This window comes from Typopeltis vanoorti, chromosome 14 (assembly GCF_054136105.1).
Source record: "Typopeltis vanoorti isolate ZY-2024b chromosome 14, IOZ_Tvanoo_1.0, whole genome shotgun sequence".
Classification (NCBI taxonomy): domain Eukaryota; kingdom Metazoa; phylum Arthropoda; class Arachnida; order Uropygi; family Thelyphonidae; genus Typopeltis; species Typopeltis vanoorti.
In genome coordinates this window covers 84,632,519-84,654,616 of record NC_143562.1, presented here as the reverse complement: position 1 = coordinate 84,654,616, position 22,098 = coordinate 84,632,519, and the positions used below count along the sequence as shown (strand labels likewise).

The following is a 22,098-nucleotide window of genomic DNA, read 5'->3' as shown; positions in this document are numbered from 1 at the left end:
CGCATGCGTATTAAGAGACAGTAACATTTCTTCGACAGTTCGAAACATTCCAGTCCATTTTTATGTGAGTTCTTGCATCGAAGCATGTTTAGTTTAATTTATATTTGATCTAAAAATTTGCACTTAATCACTAATTAGCCATGACTTAGCTGTTCTTTTCTGTGAAATTATTCAAGCCATGTTATTATCCTTTCGTTCATCTTGCCGCTATTCATCGACAGGGACCTTTCAACCAACTACAGGAACCTGTTTGCAACTAGCTTGATTCGCGCTTTTTAGATGCATTTTACAAAACGAATAAGCATCCCTTACGTTTGTTTTGTCCTTCCCAGTACGAAAATTATTCTGTAATTTTGGCTGTGTATATTTGAACGAAATTTGGAATACCAAATTTCATAAATTTCATATGGCATTTAAATGTCTAGGTGGCAGCATTTTAACCAGACGATTTGTAGAGCACAAAGGAATAGCACGTCAAAATTATATACTATAATAACTTCGCTATGTCTGGATGGATGTTTTTTAAGGCATTTCCCACCTAAATCCATGCTTACGAATATTTGAACCCTTAGCTGTTGATTGGTTGGGCAGGTATGCTATCCGTGTCATCCACTCGGTATTTAGGATCTGTTAAATTTGGAGAATTCTGAATTCATCGATTAAATATTGTTTGATTGTAATCTTGCTGGGTTTGAAACTACACAATCATCCTATCAAAACTGATTTTGATTTTTTAATTGAAATTGGTTTTATAGTCTGTAGTTATTATAATTGGTTGACAGGATTGTCTGAGCATGATAATATCTAGTATTTTTATTTGATCTAAAATTAACGGAGACGAGAAGCCGCTGTTATTTGAGATTGGCTAACTCAGGTAATGATAACTTCATCGGTCAGTGTATAAATAACTATGAAACGTACCTTCTCGTGACTTAGAGATCAATTCTTTGCTTGAGTCTTTGAACAGAGAATTTCATTCATATTTTGTTTAGTACACACATCTTCAATGTTGCAACAGATATTCCATTATTTTGACCATTTCCTATAGTTGTCAGCCATTAGAACGGAATGCAATGTATGCTGCCAAATATTTCAGTCTTTGCACTTTCAAATGCCATTATGTACGTTGAGAGGCCACGGGCTACAGAGACAGAGGTGTAGATAATGACGTTTTCTTGACACCAGGGTATGAAGTGCAGTATCATCTCCTAGACTTTAACCACCTCAAGGGTCGCAACAGATCTGCGTAATGATAATGGCGTGACAGCTGTGTAGACGTTTTATAGGGAGGCTGATCATCTCCACCTCCTAAGACAGTAATCTGAAGTACACTGCCACGACAGGGTGGCGATGATAATGTTCCCCTAACACCTGGGGTGCTTTGCAAAGAGGTTAATCATGCTTGGCAAAAGCGAATGGTGTGGTTAAGATATATACATTGTATCCGTCCTTCGTTTGTCACAGTTCCGTTAGGCGCCAAACAACTGGAATGAACATCCCCTCATTTCCGTAGTCGTTTTCCCTCTCTCCCTTTCATCTTTCACCAGAGGTAATCACAGTGCTCAGTGATAATTGTATGACGCTGGGTCTACCATGTCTTCTGATGGGAGTTTTTGTTTGCATGGGGCGAGGCATACGTTGGCATAAATGAGTACATGATTATCAAATGCTCCCCTCATCCTCCCTTATGTTTGGTACATAACAGCGACACTTTATGAATCAGCTTTTTTGAGCTTCTGTAGAGTCATTAAACGGCTTAAAAGTCATTGCGTATCGTTAGCTTGATACTCTATTCAAATAACGACTTTTTATTGTGATTAAAAATGATTTTTAAGTTACCATAATTCATTAAGTAGGGCAGTCACTAGTATTCATCATCGGCATGATAACTATGGCAATATATAATTGGTAATGCAGTACTTAACATTGTCACCTGGCATCATCTTTTCTCTCTCTCTCTCTGTACTTGAGAGAACTTGTTAAAAAAGCAACTTCGAAGAAAAAAAAGATAAACAGTAAGTCAATTATGGATCTTTTTTTATATTAGGGCTGTTGGTGATCATACATGCATTCGTATTAATGATATAGTTCTTCACTACGAGATCCGAAGCAGACTGGGAAAAGTCTGTAATCTTAATTTTGTTGTCCTTGAATGTCTTGTCGTTTCCTTATACTCAGCTGCTAGGACATCCTGTCTTAATTATACTATTCCTTTGTGTATCTACTCCTCCTCCTAAATTTCTTCCTACTATTACAAATTTAACGCCCCCACGCAATTTTACGTTTGTATTTTGTTCCTACATAAAAAGGATAAAATGGCATTGAGATAAATATCCTGACCGTTAAAGTATCAGTGATCTTCAAACAAGGGATACACATTTCTAACAACCCTTGCAGCATTGTCATTTTTAATTAATATAATGGTCCTAATGCTAATATGTGAAGCGTTTCCCTCGACTCTTATAAATCGTAGCATACACATCTGTACATAATTTGAGTTTTTCGACAAATTTTTCCCGGTTTTGCTGGGCACAGCTTCCAAAAGTTGTACTGAGTAACGTGAATGAGAAACATGTTTCCTTTTTAACTCGGTAATTAGCAGTCTTTCTTAAGAGTTTACAGAAATCGTACGAAAAACTAACACGAAAAACTGGAAATTAAGAAGAGATGAAAAAAATACTTGTAAGTAAGCAGGTGTGCTTAAGACACCTATAATTACAGCAAACACTAATTACAACAATGTCTGATTCACCAGTATGAAGGGATCAGAGGCTGCAAGTAGTAGGAATGGTAATTTATCATAAATTATATACCAAACAACCCTTACGGTTGGATAACTGAGATTTAAACTTAGAAAAATGAAATATGCAAATGAACATTGGTTTTAGAACTTGCTTAATTTAATTTCTTCTTTGATGACCTGGTTCAGGAAAACGAACTTTGTTCCGAAAGGCAAAAAAAAAGTTCTAGAAATATGCTTTTTTTTTGCTTTTAATTGTCTAATAGTTAAAAAAGCTGTGACTTAATCACTGTTTATACAATATATTATCTTATATGTCTGTTACATCACCTACTCTGTGTAACCGTGCATCCTATCAAATAAAATGTGCTCGATAGAAATGGTGGCTCACCCAATGCTGCCAACTGAAATACGAGTTGTGCGTTTGCTCGTATTCTGATTATGTTATTATATTTGTTAAAATGTTGCTTGTCAGTGAGACTGTTCTGACAGGTTAAAATGTGGAATGAATTGTGTGAGGTGTCTGTAATAAATGTATGTCATAACTAGACTGCTCTTCATCTACCAGAACAGTTAGCATTGCATTCATTACAGAAAAGAGATAACATATCAATTTTTTGGGGGGATGTCATGGAGGGGGATAGAAGCAAGACATTGCATATTTTCGTTGCCTTATTTATATCACTTTATCTGACGACCCGTAGATTGTTATGTAACAATACGAGGAAGGGAAAAGAAAAAAAAAAAGAGAGGGAGTTTACCTCAACTAATCACCTCGATTATGGTAGGACAAAATTTTCAGTCCATATCACCTACACACCTAAATATCTTCCGTAAAAATGAATACCTTACCGTTATTCGAAGTGATATCTGTTTATTTCTTTTCTTGTATGTTTTCGTTTGTTGACGGATGGATATGACGTATGTTTCCATGGAAACCGTTCTCATTTAGTATTTGAGTAGTAAGATCTGCACCACTTTCGAATCCTTAAATTGCATATGTATTATTTTTAATTTAAAAAAGAAGAAATAAGCGATCTCTGTTTTAATTAAGACGAATAATAAATATGTAATAATATTACTAAAATGGAGGATCTAACCATATTTTATATCCCGATATAGAGATAAACTTAAGTTTTGAATTTATGAGAGAGTATGAGAATATAACTTTAGGTATCGGAGTTGCCTTGGTTTTCACTACTTAAAACACGCCCAGGTCAGGTGCTCATATGTTCTCCACTTTTTAGTGTTTAAATTTGATTTCACCGGCCAAACAGCTGTTTCGAACAGTCAGTTCTCATCAGAGACCACGCAGAAACCTTAAGAGGAGAAAAAAAAAGCCCTATATTCAATACCATAACAATCGTATGTAAGAAATTTAAATTCATCATAAGTTGAACTTGCCGTAGGTGCATAATAAAATACTAAAATATAGAATCGAAAGAGTTGAAATTTATTTATGCCAAATTAAAACATTTCGGCTAGATACTTTAACAAAATGTTAAAGTATGTATTTTTAAGTAAATAATCTCTATTTATCATTTGTTTTTAAACTATATATTTTAGCCTGTGCCCACCAGAGGCGAATTTCTTGCATATATTTTAGCCTGTGCCTATCAGAGGCGAATTTCTTGCATATATTTATCCTGCATATTTATATTGGATCGGATTTATATATGGCTCAGCCTACATGAACTATTCTAATAAAAAATAATCTACAATATTGAGTTTATTATCGCGCAGAGCCGAACTAAGGCAGTGGGATAAGCATCATGTGTCGATTATTTGTTCGTGTGTTCTCTGGCTGGTTGATCTGTTTTCTGGAGGATATAAACCGTCTAGGAGAAGAACATGACTCATGGCGTGATATTAAACTTATAATTCTACAAGCTGTATTAGTTACTGTTGATGAAGTTTGAATTAAGCAAAACGCATTGCCTGTGTCAGGACCTTTTCGTGCCATTAGTTCATCGAAGAGTTTTTGAAGCATCTCTCCAACTGTTCTATTCTTAGAACAGTTGGAGAGATGCTTGTAACGATTGTCAAGTGTTTAAAGTGTTTTAGGCAACTTATTAGGATATCTTCATGTCACGGTGGATAGCTTGTGTACACATTTCGATCACAAAGACTTGTGCTGTAACTTCATCAGTTCTGCAGAGATTTTTCCCAAAGGAGGTTGAGTTATTCATTCTCATTTGGTTATCGTTTCGGACGGTGTTTTCCATAGTGTGGTACGCATGCCCACAGAGGTTACGAGGCACTGTTTGTTTTAAATTTTGTATACTTCTTTTTTCTTTTACTTTTATATTTTTGTTGCCGTATCATCGTCGATAAGTGCAAGTCTATTCTGCAATTAATTTTTCACTCACTGAAAAAAAAAAAACGATTTAAACGAAGTTTTAAACGAGATGTGTATCTTGGCATGTATCAACTGACCTCTATTAGCGTCTTCCTGGTTGACGGCGCGATCGCGTTCCATACGAGTAGTTCGAATTGTTGCATTAATAGTTACAATTCGAACAGTTCTAACCACGTAGTCGGAACTCGGCTGAATTTCATTCCTCATTAAATTTTTAATAATTAGAAATTATTTCACATGTTTGTAATTTATTATAACGCCATGTTAAAAAAACAAACCTTTATAATTATTCGTGTTTGAATGAAATATTTTATAACTTCTTCCAATTTGCCTTTTTTCATGAGAGGGGTGGGGGGGCGGTTTTATTAAAATACCTGACTACTAAAAGTTTGGGAAACACAGGTTCAGCACATTTTTCATAAATGAAACCATCAGGGGATTATACTTACGAGTATCTGTTGCCGTAATGATCTTGAACAACTAGCCTACCATCCATCGACTTGTACATTTATAATCGAGAAAAATTTTTTTTTCTTTCTCAGCACATTGTAGGGATATTCATGATTATATTACTTTTTTGTTAATTTAATACCAATTAAATTAAATTAAATTAATAGGTCCGAATATAAATGAAATTCATTTATATTCGGACCTACAACTATACCCTCATCTTTTATAGTAGCGACTTTGAATAATTTTCCCTAAGAGGAAAAGTCAATCCAGTAAATTCTGAAGGAGTAAGTAACATAAATAGATGTATTTTGTGCATATATTCGCAATAAACTGTGCGATAACTGTTTCTTTTCATAGATTTCTATTCATATTTTTTAAATAATTTGTTTCATTTTTAAAAAAGATTTGCTACTTACAAATTCAAGTGATTCTAATTTTGTTTTGCATATTGTATGGTTTAAACTATCATAGTTTCCTCTTTTTATGCATCATGCATTTAAACTCTTGTTTATCCAATCCCCCGATATCCGAAATAACAGGATCCTATTTCATTTATTATGAATATACGACACCTCCATAAAGTCTTAAGGACTCATCGCAGGAGACCATTCCATAGACACTGTTCTACAACAGCGTAGTAGGTTTTCCGCAGAGAATAGATAAAAGCCTTTCGCGGAAGCAGTTAAATATATGCTTACCATCCACGTGTAAAATAGTGTTGTGAAAAATTATCATTACACGAAATATGCTGCAATTAAACAGCTGTATTTTTCCTAAATAGCAATTGATGATCTGGGCGATTATTTAACTTAATGAAATAGTTCATCAAAAATTCCATACCTAAGAGTTTGGAGTCCCGGATAGACAAGAGTTTCCATAAGATTTATTTAACCACACATATACTGTGACCTATCATGTAATCGATACGACATGTAGATTGGATCTATCTTCCAATCCAGTTTTTTTTCTCTCTCTCCCTTTCCAGGAGACAGTTCCTACCCAAGTCTTAAAAATTACAACACCGTGAGTGGACGGATTCTTGCTCATATCCTCGTATTAACCCAACACGTCATTAACTTATATATTTTAAAAAATTCATAATAAATTACATTGCTAATTAAAGTTCACATTCGCTTTACATTTACGTTCACGATCCACTGATAATACTTGCTTATATAGAGTAGTATAAATTTTTATGTCACTTGATATAAAATGGTAGTTCATAGAGGATTTAAATATTGACTACGTAGGTACCGTGTATGTTTAATCACTTCAGTCATATATTCATTTAAAAGTCTTCAAATATTTAGCACTATTCCTGTAGTTGTTTCAGAGGCACACACATATACCTCTAACATTGTTTAATGTGTTTTGAATGCATTGTTCATGTATGTTGCGTGGAGTCACCTGGTGAGATCGCTACGCATTGCAAACTTAACTTGATGCTGAAATTTATGCATTCTGTAGTTTTCTGGGTCATTTAGTTGGATATAATCGCATTGGCCTCTTAGCGGATGCTGAAATTTACGTATTTTGTACTTTTTCATTCTATTGCCTTGTTTTTCAGGAATGAAGGTCAATTACGTGGGTTATCGTGATAATTAGACTTCAGCAAGAACATTTCACCTCCCTCCCTTCTCTTTACATCTATCCGCCTTTACTATTCTCCTTACTGCTGTTGTCCATGTAACTGTGAACTCTTTGACACCACATCGAGCACCCGATACATTACAGGAGTGGTAAGAAGGTATGCGTATGACTAGTTCCACCCTGCAACAACAACAAATAAAAAAAAAAAACCCTTAGCAACATAATTGATACAGGTAATGTGACAAGGTACAATCGATTACTTTTTCCTGAAGGCTAACTCACCTTGCATGTCAGGGTAAACGTTCTGACACTAGTGGTGTAAGTCTTGAGGGGTAGCAGGGGTGTGAGAGTGACCTCAACACTAGCCCTGGTGTGAGGTCAGCATCCCTTGCACTGGAGCGTGTGGGTTCATCTTCCAGACAGCTCACAGCCCTGTTAGCGATTCGCAACGTGGGAGGGATTTAGTAGAACATTATCTTAGGTCAACCTCTCTCTCTCTATCCCTCTTTCTTTTGTTTCTGAAGTCCCCCCCCAACACAACCTCTTTAACTATCCATTTCCTTCCCTTCTATGATCAGTCAAAGTTCATGAAAATTTCAGTGTGTAATATTACACACACACACACACACACACACACACACACACACACACACACAAAAAAAAAAAGACATTGCAAATAGGTTTATTAACCTTCGGAATATAACTAGAATAGAGACATTCGTTTGTTGAAATCCAAGCGATGAAGGTCTGAATTTACTGAATAAGAGAGCCAATAATAATTATTATCGTTGTTTTAATAATAATATTTTCTTTCATAAAAAAACATCTGGTATTAACTACGATAATGATTTTCGTCATATACTTAAGGGTGCGACTTCCACTAAAAATTATGACATATCTTAATCTGAAAAGCGCATGAAATATACGTAAAATTCATCTCTTAGACTGTATTCAAGGACACTGATTTCTTGTTTCTAGCTGAAACAATCCTTCGATGAAGATGCATGGGTGTGAGGGAAAGAAGAGCGAGGAAAGGGGAATGCAAATTTTGTTGAGTTGCGGTTATTTTTAATAATCCAAACAAAATGAAAACCAAGTATATCAAATAGTGTAATGCGTAATTACTTTTTACCTACTTTGGGTCAGTTGTTCATTTTCTCTTTCCTAGGGAACAGATCGTATGGGGACGATAGGACTAAGCCTAACTTGGGAGACACCAGTATCGCCGTCACCACGGCTCCGAACGTCACGCCTTCGTCACCGGCTAGTCCCCCTCCTTCTGTACCTAAGGGGACAAGCAATGTGTGCTCCAGCACCGTCTCAGCCAACATCGACAGTCGACTGATTACTGCTACGGAGCAGTCGGATGGAGGACCGCGGACAACCGTCATGGACGTGGTGAGTTCGTTTCTGTCATTCGGATGTTAATTTACGATATCATTGCTACACGTACAGACACACACGCACATGCCGCGGGTACGTACGTACATATTATTATTTTTTTTTCCTGCTAATTACCTGCCTCCATGAATGTACCTCTGAGAAATGACTGAATAATTTTCATTTGGAGCCGGAGAGGAAAATTATAGAATAGTTTTTGAAAATGTCAGATATATGAAAATTCCAAATATTATATTTGATCAAACAGAGAAGATGAGATGATCTTTCAGGACGGAACCTCAAAACGAAATAGAGAATGCGGTGTTTACAGTAAAAAAAAGTTTTATGAAGTTACTAAAATATTTTATATTTCCTTAATTAATTCCTCATATGGTGTTTTCCGTTTTTTTTTTAATCTCATTTCATCTTCCTTAACCCTCTTTTACCTTGCGGTGTCGAGGGTTAGTTAATCATCGGACTCAAGCCGTCCACAGGATAAGGTGGGCAGCCCTACGCCCCCGGTGTATCCTATGTCCGTAATGTTGAGTTCTCAAGGCTGGTTTGCCTGCTTTGCGGGATGAAAAACCCCAGGATAAACTGAGGAAAAAACCCTACTGTCCATGCCCAAGACCAGCTATCTTGGCTATGACTGAGGAAGATCCTCCAGCTTCTCACGTCACCGACGGGAATTGAACCTAGGACATTCCTTCCCCAGGCATATGGTTGCGAAGCGCACAGCCACTATGCTAGCTAACTTATATATATTTTTAATCCACTATATATTTTAGAGGATATATATTTAACTCAGACTATATTAGACTCTCAGGCTCTTCATCACCATGGGTTTCATTAATAGTACTGTTTTTCATGTGAGTTTGTCTCTAATTCTAAGTTTGATTTGCGCGCTAACAAACACTGCACAGTGACAAGCTTTCAAAATTACACGAACGAATTTTAGAACAATTGCATAACTATACAAAGCATAAACTTGAATAACTATACGAAGCTGTATCGAAAGTGGGAGGTGAAGATAATCTTTTGTTTTAGCAAATGTCAAACAACTGTAAATATTGTTAGGGTAATCTAGTGCTCGAATAATTTTAATTCTATTTTAATAAGCTTATCCTAACCTTTGAAAGTTTTAAAAAAATAAACTATAAACTTTTAATAAGGTTTCGCTATTTTTTTTCATTTTTATTTCAAAAATAATTCTGTTAAGAACCAGATAAATGATTTATCCGTCGATACAGATGCTTTTTTGGAAAAGTCTGGGCGCGAATACCATCTAGAACGCAAGAAACATTTCTAAAGTTTTCATCTAAAGGTCTTTAGCCGGCGGTAGTGATGGCAGGGTTTATCCTTCGAGAAACGTATATTCCTTCCCCCACAAGGCAGACGAATCGAGTTTACACATTATAACTTAGACAGCAGTAAGCTGTCTCGTAGCACCCCCCCCCCCCACACACACCATCCTCCTCCGTAGCCATTGTTGGTTTAGCGTAGCCTAAAATAGCAAACCAGCCCAAATTTAAGGTGCCATCCCCACCTCCAACGTTCTATAATTTTCACTCCCCTTGAATAGTTATAAAATTATAATTAAATTTTAAGTGTAAATCTATAATTTGATTAGAAAATTTTCATATTTTCATAAATCTTTAAGAGAACTTTAGTAACTCAGTCTAATCAGCGATATCCAACGGTTGGTAAGACCTGGGTTCGTATCTCGTCTAGGATGCAGGAAAAAAAACAACCTTTTAATGAAGGTAGGTAGGTTATTTACTCGGAGTCTAAAGAGCATTTTCTCCAGAAAATTCGAGTTTTTCATCCTTACCACGACGTTCATTAGGTTTATATGAAACTATGTTACTTGTCTATGACAGGTGATTAAGCATTAAAGGGAAGATGAGGGAAAAAATTATATTTAAATTTTATAATCAACAGTGTAGTTTTCAAAAACAGTATCCAGCGGAATAAGATTTTGATTTTTTTTTTTTTTTACTCTAAAAATTTAATGTTTGTTTTCCGATTTTATTCAGCTAACGTTTCAAATGGTTAATCTCATACTGTCCAGTGATACATCTGTTTTAAGGAATATCCTATGCTTAAGCAAGTTCTCATCACCAACCACTAAACTTGTTAAACGACGATCAATTTGGTTCCTCGCATTTTCTGAATTTGGTTTGTTGTTTTATTAATATATGTTTCTCGTCGGCTTTTCTTTCGCTGTCTTTGAAAATATATTCATTATAGCTATTTACAATAATGTATATAAAATTGCACTTTAACTTCCAAGATTAAGTGTTGTTCAGTTGAAATGCAGTCCAATAATTCGCGAATTTGCTGACAGGGAAGGAGAGTATATAGAGAGAGAGTGGAAACAGCTTTACGTTTTATTTTTTTTTTAAAGAAAAAAATGGAATCTACAGGGATTCAAACCTGGATCTCTCCTCCCAAATGGTCGTTCATTCGATGGAGGCAAGGAGGTGACAATATTGTTTTTATAACAGAGTATGCATGCTATTGCCGATAGAGCTTTAAAAAAAAAAAAGAAAGAAAGAAAGAAATTCTGCGTAGTCGACAACTATTAGTTGGCTCTCGATTTCAATGAGTGCGTTGATTGACAGTAAATGGTTCAAATTCTTGCGCAGTTTATATCATAAGTTTTACTTCATTTTTCTCTGGAAATTGAAAAGTATTATTATTATTATCTGATATATCCAAGGAGTCAAGGACTCATCGAAGGAGGCTATAAATCACCCAAACCAGCTGTCATACCTTTCCTTAAATGCATTCACACTAGATGCACTATCAGTATCAGTCGCATTTTTTCCTACTAGAGCAATACCTTGCAATTTAAGAACATCTGGTATAGTGTGTCAGGTGAAAATCAATAGTATAATCAGAATTGTGTTAATCAAATGACATTAAGTACAATAGATCTCCATAACAAAGATTTAAAATAAAATTTCAGTTATGAATGAGCTTAAGTACTTTACTGCGTAGTCGACAAACGTTAGTTAACTTAAATGTGCATTTTATCTATAATTATTTGTATTATATTTTTAACCTTGTTCTAGAGTTAGCGTAGAAAATTATTTGAAAATGACCAAATAATACTATTATGAGCTTACTCAATGAGAAAATATTTCCCCCATCACATTGTTATTTCTAAACAACGCTTGGAAACGCATTCCTCAATGAACATTTGATATTGCTGTAGCACACTTAACGATGCATCTGTATTTCAGTGCAGAATTCATCCAGCTCAAATACACTCTGTTTAGTTGACTATTTTTTATTGTGCCAACATCACAAGCTCAGACCGAAATGTAGTAAGTGGTGTTTGAGAATTTTCCCTTAAGATGTTATGCTAGCTTGAATTTTGCACTCGTTAAATATTGGTGCGTCTTTTTATGCGCTCTTGTACTGCACTCCTGTACAATTATTTAAGGGAATTCTTGAATAGATGTTAAGTGAGGCTGCGTCGTTCTCATTTGGTGGTGGTTCCGGTAAATAATTCATGCATGTCATTTATAACAAAAGTCTTCGTTACAGTGCTGCCGTCTGACGTCCCATTTTTGTAAATTTATGGTCACCTTTTATTGGTTAACCTCTGAAGGAAGTAGATCTTCCTAAGTTTCGATTGTATTCACTGTCTAAGGTTTTTGTTTTGCAGTATTTCTGTCACCATCCCTGCATCAGCAAGTAGGGAAAGAAAGAAAGAAAGAGATGATTATCCTTGCTGTTCTATTCTAGCTGTTTCCAATGCACACCTTGCCTGCTCTTCTAAGTAAAATAACGTATTTAATTATTATCATTTCATACAAATATGTATACAGTGTAAAGAACATACGTAACTAGTCATGGGGAATTCAGATAGAGGTTTCTGTTAATGTGAAAGATCTTGAGATTACCTAATAATTCACAAAACGTTTCATCACTTATTATTTATGGAACTATTTCGTTGTGGATTTCATTTCGATTCTCTCTAATAAAATATTCATAGAATTCTATGTAGGTCTTACGTTGCACTGTCTAGCACTCAGTGGTTGAAGGCAATGGCTGATATTTATACGTTAATTAATTGGAACTTTTGCGTGATAGGTAAATTTGAATTCAGAACATAGATAAGATTTAGGTAAATATTTTAAACTTTAAATACTGTATACAGTAAATAAAATATATTGCTATAAAAATTAACATTAAAAATTAATAAACGAATAATATGACCTGTTGTAGAAATGAGTATAAAATACAATTCAGTTAAAGATGGAGTAGAGTAAGGATGGATTTTTCACTGAAAGATCAATTTTTGGGACTTATTTTATATTCAATTTATATTACTACTGATAACAGGATTAATAGCAGCAATGCTATGAATATTTAATAAACCATGTAATATGGATATTATTAAGTCGTGCTTATAAATTATGGCCGCGAGTTTGAAAACATTACTACTTCCGTCTAAAATTGACATTATTATGGAAGTTCCAAGAAAAAGTCAATGCACTTATCTGTGGGATTTGAATCTTCTTCGTTTCCATTGAATAATGTATTCTTAATAAATGTTCCATGGAATCTTTGACTTTTTAACAACTGCTAACTACCTAGGTCTTTTTGTTGTTGTTGATGAAGACAAACAAAATGTGCGATATTTTGTCTCCAGGAAAGTAGTATGTACTTGTAACATGCTCGCTTTTCTGTTGAATGCGTAGAATGCGAATCAGTACGTTGCATTATATCTTTGTTTCTGTTCTGTGTGAACAAAATTATTTGGTGGAAGTAACTGATATTTATATTCCCCCATTCATGTGCCGTATCTTATCCAGGAAGTTGTCTACCATGAATGGACTCATGGTTAACTACATGTGGCTGAGGACCCTATCTCTTCCGTATGTTGTCGGAAGTATTCATGGCTGTAAATCCCTGTGTATGTAAACTTCCCCGGTTTGCCTGTTCGGAGGGACGAAAAACCCGAGTTTTCCGGTGAAAAAACCCTCTCTCTCCGTATTGAGACCAGCTAACTCATCTTTAGTCGAAAGAGATTAGATAAAGTTACTCACGTCATGGACGGGAATCGTACGCAGGTCTTTCCGACCAAAGGGCTTCGTCTATACCGACTAAGATACGGAGGCTCTTGATTCTATATAAGATATTTATATTAGGAATGATATAATTAAAATTTTTAGCTTCTCTAAAAACTCTTTCAACAGGAAACATTAGTAATTTAGAGTCTATCGACGGTTATGACCACAACGAATTAATATTACAAAAATGTAGTCGAAACTGGTTTTATGTTTTTGGGGAGAAAACATAACTATCCAGAAGGAAATTGCCCCCGTGATTTGTTTTTAACCAGAACTATGACAATAACAGTTTGTAATATAAAGACTCACGTTTGCAATTCACGACATGCAGACAATTCAACTTACTGTAAACTTAATTTATGATTAAAGTATATCATGCATAAATTTTATTGTTCGCTTCTGAAATTTGTTTACTGCTTTATTCTTGAAGAGTTTCCAATCATTTTCAAGAAAAGCAGTGCTGCTCAGATGATTTTACCAACAATAAATAAAAATACGTTTCACTAAGGAAGGAATTTTTTTAAATATTGGATGAATATTACTTCCCTGTTTTCGAAACGAGATATTGAATATACACTGCCAACAAATCTTATGGACACTAAGCAAACACATATAACAGGATATTATTTGGAGATAGTAGTGGCATGGCGATCTGTTTCAGTTTTAAATCCCTTTCTAAAGATGTTTTTTTTTTTAGTTCATCTGAGATAATTATTTTTTTTATTTCTAATGTTCAAAGTTTCTGTATTTCCATTGTTCTAAGAAATTTAAAGAAATAGACCAAAAATCTCTCCGTGACTAAAAGTTAGTTTTAATTTTCGGAATTGAGTAGTTTTGTTTACATTCGCACAGTCTTACATAATCCTTGTACTCTGTTCTCTGTTATTACTTTAATATGTCGAACATAACTTCGATATAAATAAAATAGTAGAGTAGAAGTAAAGAAAGAAAATTGATCATGGATTATACGCAGGAGGTACAATAAGTAGAGACAAACTCAAGAACAATCAGTGAGCGATGTCGAAAATATTTGCAGTTCTTGAAATCAGTGTTATTCACGTTCATACACGTATACATAGAGATCATCAAGTACCTTTCAGGATACACTCAAGTATGAAACATGATATTATGGAAAATTATTTATAAATTTTAGTACATTTTTAGATGCACAAGGACAAACGCTTTCTTTTGGATCTTCAAAATGACGTGTATCTTAGGTAATAATATCTATTATAGGTAATAGAGACTATATTGATAGTCTATATTACCTATTTTAATAGGTAATGATATAAACGCAGATTCCTGAAGGCTACGGCGGCTAGCTTCTTTAGTCAGCAGTGATATTGAGAAAAAAATAAAGGTTAAAAACATCAAGTATGTTTCTGTGAGTTCTGGTATAACTGTCGGTATTGATAACAGAAACCTTTAGTAAATAATTGTCTGTAATCTCACCGCCGTTAATTAGTCCAACGCTGTTTCACTAATCATATAATCTTCAGTTATAAACAGCTAAAAAGTACAAGTAAGAGCAAACTACAGTTTCAAAACCAACACTTCGGAAGACTGTGAAGACTGTGGTTGAGATTAAGTGGGGAATGAATATCCTCGGCCGCTTCCTTGAGACATCAATCGAATTTATTTTCATATATAAGAGAACTGCAAAACCACATTGGGAAAAATGTGATTTTGCAAACAATAATGGAAAATTATTCGGCTGGGTTCACAGTTGGACATTGTGTGGGTGTCACTCAAATGGATGATAGATGGGTAGAATTTTAATTTATTCTATTTATTTTTGTCTTCTTTTTATGCAATTTTTAATTTTTCATGATTTTTTGTACTCCGTATCTATGAGAGTTTTCTGTATCACTCTCTCTCTCTCTCTCTCTCTCTCTCTCGGTTAATAGTACACCATTTCAAAAAATAATATTCAATAAACACCGTCGGAGATTCTTTTAAACATCTAGTCGTGTGTTGCCTTTAAAGAAGTGTGTAATGTACGTTAATGTCGATTATTAACGGTCCTCGTGAAGGTCGCCACCACCTCTTTCCGTGATGCCTTCCATTAAGCCTTTCAAGGAGCCCACGATAATGGAATGAAAGAAATTAAAAATCTTAATAAAAAAACTGCAATAGCTTCTTGTCTTTCAGTGTATATTCGCTTATTTTCTTCTGTCTATAGCCGTGTGAGGGCCGTACTTTTTAAGTGACAAGTAATGGCTAGTATGCATGAGCAGCGTGTGGTTGAGAGTCACTTGGAGCAGCTGCCGCTACTCAGATGATCGGTCATGTCAGTCAGGATCGGCATTAACCAAGCCACAGTATGAGATTCTAATAGATAGATAGAAAGAGGGAGGGAGGAAAAAAGATGAACAAATCTTTGGATTCAATACTGTTTAAGATTACTGCTATTCTTCACTAGCGTTGTGAAATGAAATAGAGGAGTAAATATCGGAGTTCCCTGTTCTCGGAAATGAAAAAAAGTGTCAGCTGAATTTCCATATTAACCAGTATACAGTTTAACAGCACTGTAAAGCAGTGTTGGCTATTATCTAAATACACAGGAATTAGAAGACAAGAGAAAAATGGATCATGTTGGAGGACTCATAAATCCAGTTTCGAAGAACGCTGCTGATAGGAAACTCATGAAGAATTCTTCATGCTGGGCCATCGTGCACACTAAAGGTTACAGAATAGGAAATCATTATGATTATTTCATAGTACGTAATCTAAAATTTTATCTTAGTGGTAGAAATAAACTTGAATTAATAAATTACACGTTGATTGCTTTCTGAAGCTAGGTTCATAAAGTACATTTCTCCAGGTAGTACTGCATGGATTGTTACGCTGTGGTTTGTTAAGCCAATCTGCATAATGCCAGAGAACATTGTTCAAATGATGAGGAAGAAGTTAAGCGTTAACCTTGTACTAATTCTATTAGAGTTCAGTGGTAACTTCAAGGACATCTTTTGGCACAGTTGGAAAAGCAGGAATAGATGAAAATTGTTTTATTTGTGTTCCTGTTGTTCCACACTGACCTAACGATGTGTTGCGATACGATCACACGGATCTGCAAGACTATTGTATAAAGAATCCATTTAGCAATAACGACTTACTTGTAAAGGTGTTCATAGCATCTTCTGAGAACTACACAGGAAATAAAGTCCATTGGTTTGTGGTACTCCTCCTCGTGATGTGTTTGAAGTAACTGGTGATTGTCTCTTTTGAAAGACGATTTTGAAAATTCAGAAGCATTTAAGGGAATTCAAGGATACGTTCCTTTCCTTTGGATTTTAATGAATACAAGTCCCTCACTTTTTTTTTTTTTTTTTTTGTGTCCTCTAATGGACAGAGGTAGAAAGTAGTCACTTCAAAGGAAGAGAGACAGAGAGAGAATAAAAAAATAAGACGAGAGAGGTAATAAAACATTCCCACAAATAAAGATCACATGACTTCCATAATTATATTTTTATCTTAATTCTTAGGAAGCAGCCCTATTTCGTGTGCATCCTATTTTCAGGAATGTACCTAAAACCTAACTTTTATTTATTGTCGTCTACAAGTCAGCATTTTATGGGGACAACATCCCCACTTAAAACTTTTATTAGGACATGTACCTTACACTTATTCGTGATACAGGGCACTTTTTATTTCATACCTTCCCATTTGTAGCGACCGTAATTGGATCGCCTACTCAACTATGTTTTGGACTGCGGTATTGGTGTCGCTGCTCTGACATATGTCAAGTTTAAGCCGAGATGAAATCCACTATAATACAGTTAATGGCTCCATGGCATCTCTCTTCACCCCTCCACTCTCTAGTACATGGAGGTCTTGGCAAGAGATTAGTTCGGAGAGATAAGATGCAGTTTTGAATTAACAGAGAGGAATGTTCTTTAGAATTATGCTAAGATAGCTTTGTTACTATGTATAATGACACACATTTTAATTTCAGGAATAAACTATGCACATAGTAGAATACAACAAATTAACTTTTCTTCATTAGAGACTGGATTATCCAAATCCCATAATGTATGATGCACAAACAGCTAAACGAAATGCCCTCTTAAGGACATCTGTTAAAAGTTCGTATAATTTTAGCTTTAAGTCGTGATGTGATGCCTTTAAGTGTAGGATACTATGTTTTGGTGGATTCTTGTATTCTGGTGCTTCTTGGTAATGCCAGCTCCGACATTTCGCTATAAGTCTCTAACAAAATATCAATTTCTGTTTACTTTTTTATTAAAAAAAAAAACAATTTACTGTATTCTAATTTACTTGATTTAGTCAGAAAATTAATGTATCGAGAGTATGTGTGTTTCCCAACCGATACGTCAATTGGAGGCAGGAAGTAACCTTTGTGTTGAACTAAATCATTATCACTTTCAGTTGAAAAGTCCTTATATTTTTCTATCCCAAACGATTCGAGGGTAGGCATTTCTAATTGAACGATATACACGTTTTTCTTCCGGTTCTCATATGAAAGCACTCCTCCGCCCACACACACACACGCACACACGAGAGAGAGAGAAAAATTATGAACATCTTCATGGTGTACTTTTTTTTTAGGAAAATAAGGGAGGAATGAACTTACAAAGAATAGAAGTATAGGAAATGAAGAGGAAGAACTGTTTAATTATTTAAGTATTTAATTGTTGTCAGTACCGCCAACGAATTGTTGCAGACCTACTGTGCATTAGTACCTAAGGGTTAGATAATCCGGAAACTATTATAGAAACTAAACATAAAACGTTTGAAGCCTCTTTAGGTGTCTCATAAGTAACAATTCTAGCACTGCCGATGAATTGCATCTACCACTAAAGACATTCACAAACATCCATACCCAGAGTGGAATTGGAATCCAAGTCATTTGGTTGGAGAGCGGAGATATTATCCAGCCGGCCAATCAGGCTGGCTGCTGCACGTGTTTTAATATACAGTATTAAGATACTAGCTAGGAAAATAATGTATTTGATGGACAATGACCATAGAATATCTGAATTTTTATGCGTAGTTGATGTATGGTTATGACAAAAGCGATTGACTGTACGCATATGTTATACATGTAATAATCGTGTTTAGCTATTAGTTTATTATAAACGGCAATAATGTGTGATGTTTTTTCGATAAATAAGTTAGGATTCGGTAATTACTACCTGAAGAATGGCTTGGAGGCCAGTATTTAAAAGTTGCAGTGGTAGATATTTCGAAAAGTGGAGCGAAATATTGTGTCATCAGCAAGGTTGTGGATTAGATATTAATAAAAATTTCAAGTTAATCCCTAACTTGCATGAGTACATACGTCAAACCAGTGGAAGAATCATAGTAGTTTTTTGAGATTCCAGTAATCATAAAAGAGGAGACAAGTATTGTTAAAGTAAGCATGAGGGATTAACTGTTGAAATTTGAATTCTTGTTTAAGATGGACTCAAAGAAAGTGGCATCTTTCCAGCGATCTTTAAAAACGATCAGCTGTATCCAGTAAGAAACATTTCAGACTATAAAGAAGTCAGTATTTAACTCTGCAAAGCATTTCACTATAGTTTCAGCTGAAATTTTAAGAAAATATCCTACCCTTAAGTTACTTAACATGTTAACAATAGCTCGCAGTATTAGTTCTACTAAGTTTATATTACAAGGCTGTTGTAACACCAGACTCAAGAAAAATAAATAAAAATAATGTCGGTTATGTTAAAAAGAACGTGGTATATACAAGTCAAGACTTGTAAAGTAAAGGCTGAACGATCCATTATAATTGTTGGTTAGCACCATTAAAGATGTTTTCACACCACAATGATGTTCGACTACACACATTTTAAGATTTTATCATTGCTTTAGGTGGTTGTTTGACAGCTGTCCTAAATAGGTGTTCGGGTATATTATCGGGTTGTTGACTATGTGTCAATTCCCCTGATAACGTGAAAACACCATGGCAGGTGAGACGATGTTAACTATTGTGCACGTACACAATGCAAAAGCAGAAGTCTCTCACACTGAGGTCAGTCATGGGCCACTCAAAATTTTTTAACAAAAATTTCTTGATATATATAATGTGAATGGGTAAATGATAGACATGAAATGAACGATAGGCGGTACAAAAAGCCTCAGTACTGTGTGTGTGTGTGTGTGTGTGTGTGTGTGTGTGTGTGTGTGTGTGTGTGTGTGTGTGTGTGTGTAAGTTATCATGTATGCTAGGAGATAAAATCCTTAAAAAATCGTTCGCTAGACTTACTGCCTGCACCAGCTCGCAAATAGGCTTAACGACAGCGGACACTTTCACAAGTCGGCACTCTCCGATCTTTCCCCTCGGGCGTTGACGCCGGGTGACAGCGGTGTCGCTAAGCTCTTGTTAGGCAGCGCTGACGGCTCGACATCCATCTCTGCGGTTCGGGGATAAAATTAACGAGCAGGACAAGGTATTAGGTTTTCTCTATTGGGTGTTCTAAACCTCATCTATTTTCCCCCCTCCCCCGACCCCCCTTTTTTTTCCGCTGCTCTCCCTTTTTTTTGTGTTGTTTTGTTTAAAAGGTCATAACTCAGGAAATTCGTGTATTAAAGTAGCATGGTGGAAAACAGTATGCATTTAAATGCAAAGTTTTAGTACTTAAAGGGACGACAACACTTTCTTTAGTGAAACGTGTGTAAGAGAGAGAGAGTGAGTGAGTGATCATGACAAGTTGTTGAAATTTTGATTAGTGGCAATTGGAAATGCTAAATGAAGCATATCCAAACATAGCAATATCGAGTGTTATCTCCAATAATTTTTCACTTGATTGGAGTTAGTATTTGATACTTAAAAAAAAATCTTTGTGAGGCAGAAAAGAAATCTAAAATATTTTTCTAGATTTCACTATTTAAAATTATTTGGCAGAAATTATTATCTTATGATGAGTTAACTCATTCACCAGTAAACGTGAATGGGCTTGCGTAACTATCGGGAAAGAAATTAAATTGCTCCAAAGGTTCAGAATTAAAAGTAATATAGAAATTTATCTTTATACTGTTCTATGGAAGAAAGTAAATATATAATAATTTCCAGTGTTATAACAAATCTAAATGATTTTTTTTCCTGATTTTACAATGAAACATTAAAAAGTTAATGCCTGCTTCTTTCTATTAAAATAAGCAATGTGTAGATATTTTTTCCTCACTGGAATACACGAATATTATGTGATTTTATTCATTATTTTTCGAATTTTAAAATCCCTAGTTGTTATTGTAATTTTTTTAAAAAATGAAGTGTTTATTCGGTATCTTCTTTTAGATCTTGAATTATTATCAAATCACTCTAAAACAGTAATGCAGACAGACGGTAACTTTTTCTATGTGCATGCCTTCTTTTCTTTGACACTCTTCTTGTCATCACGAAGATTTCTGTGCTGTTCTCTTGACTTTTCTCACTGCAACCCAATCCGAGTTTGCCAACTGATGGATGTGTTTCGCTGCACCACTCGTAGTGAAGTCGTCTTATGGCAAATTACACATCTGCGTCACTTTGTGTCCGTAATTGTCGATCGACTAACCTCTTGTCTAATTAGACTCCATGAACTGGAAATTTTAATGGATACGATAACCAATTATTAGTGCTCTGACACTCTCTTTCTTCCTCCCTCACAAAATCTTCTCTTTTCAGTATGCTTTGGTTTCTGAGCTATCCTTTTTCCTCAAGATTTTCTTTTTGTTTTATAGAAGATGAGAAAAGATAATTTAAGATCACAGAGTGGAGCAGACATCCGCTTGTCTCATTTATCTTTTTCCTCGCGATTATTGTGGTTATGTATGTATGTGCTCGAATACCAAAATAAAAAAATAAATGTACAGTCTTAATTTCGAATTAAAACAAACAATAGATTAGATATTATTCACATATGCATGCATAATTAATAATTTAACGCATACATTTATTAAGTTTCCATTGTTTATAAATCTGTTTATTTATTTTTCTCCATTATAATTTGCCTAATACTTCTGCTTAATCTGTCTTGTTTGTATACATTTGCTTATCTAATCTTTACCCGCTTTCTTCTCTAATTCATGTAACATAATATGTATCTAATATGTATCATCTTTATAATTATATAATTCGTCTTTTCCTCTTCTGTACAATGCTATCTGTACTGTTTAAATCATTTATCTAGTGTAGTTTAACTGACTTATCTCTATACATTTGTGTTATCTGATGTACAAGTTATCTAATCTGTATAATTTCTATAATCGCTTTCGTTTATGAAATAATTCTGAACATATGATGCACGCTTCTGTGAACTATAATGTCTACTAAGAGTTTTACACTCTCCAACAGTAATTCTCTTTATATATGATAGAAATACGATTTTCTTTTTATCAAATATCTGGGAATTTCGAGTTATATATAAACCTTGTATATAGAAGTCCATCGTGAAAAGCAAGTGATTAATTAGCTGAAATATGGAAATATAATTATTAGTTTCTATACTTTTATACGTAATATAAATAGTTTAGTCAAATGA

General features: G+C 34.8%; 1 protein-coding gene across 4 annotated transcripts in view; it reads left to right on the top strand.

Annotated features, from left to right (window-relative positions):
* LOC150099720 (zinc finger protein basonuclin-2-like) overlaps positions 1-22,098 on the top strand; it is a 306,977-nt gene that overhangs the window by 55,062 nt on the left and 229,817 nt on the right. For 3 of the 4 annotated variants that reach the window (XM_090404535.1, XM_090404537.1, XM_090404536.1), the window contains one exon: positions 8,311-8,540. The exons of the other annotated variant lie outside the window; for it this stretch is intronic. In XM_090404535.1, coding sequence (XP_090260661.1) covers positions 8,311-8,540 — 230 coding nt within the window. The remainder of the gene's footprint in view (positions 1-8,310; positions 8,541-22,098) is intronic. 4 annotated transcript variants of the gene reach the window in all.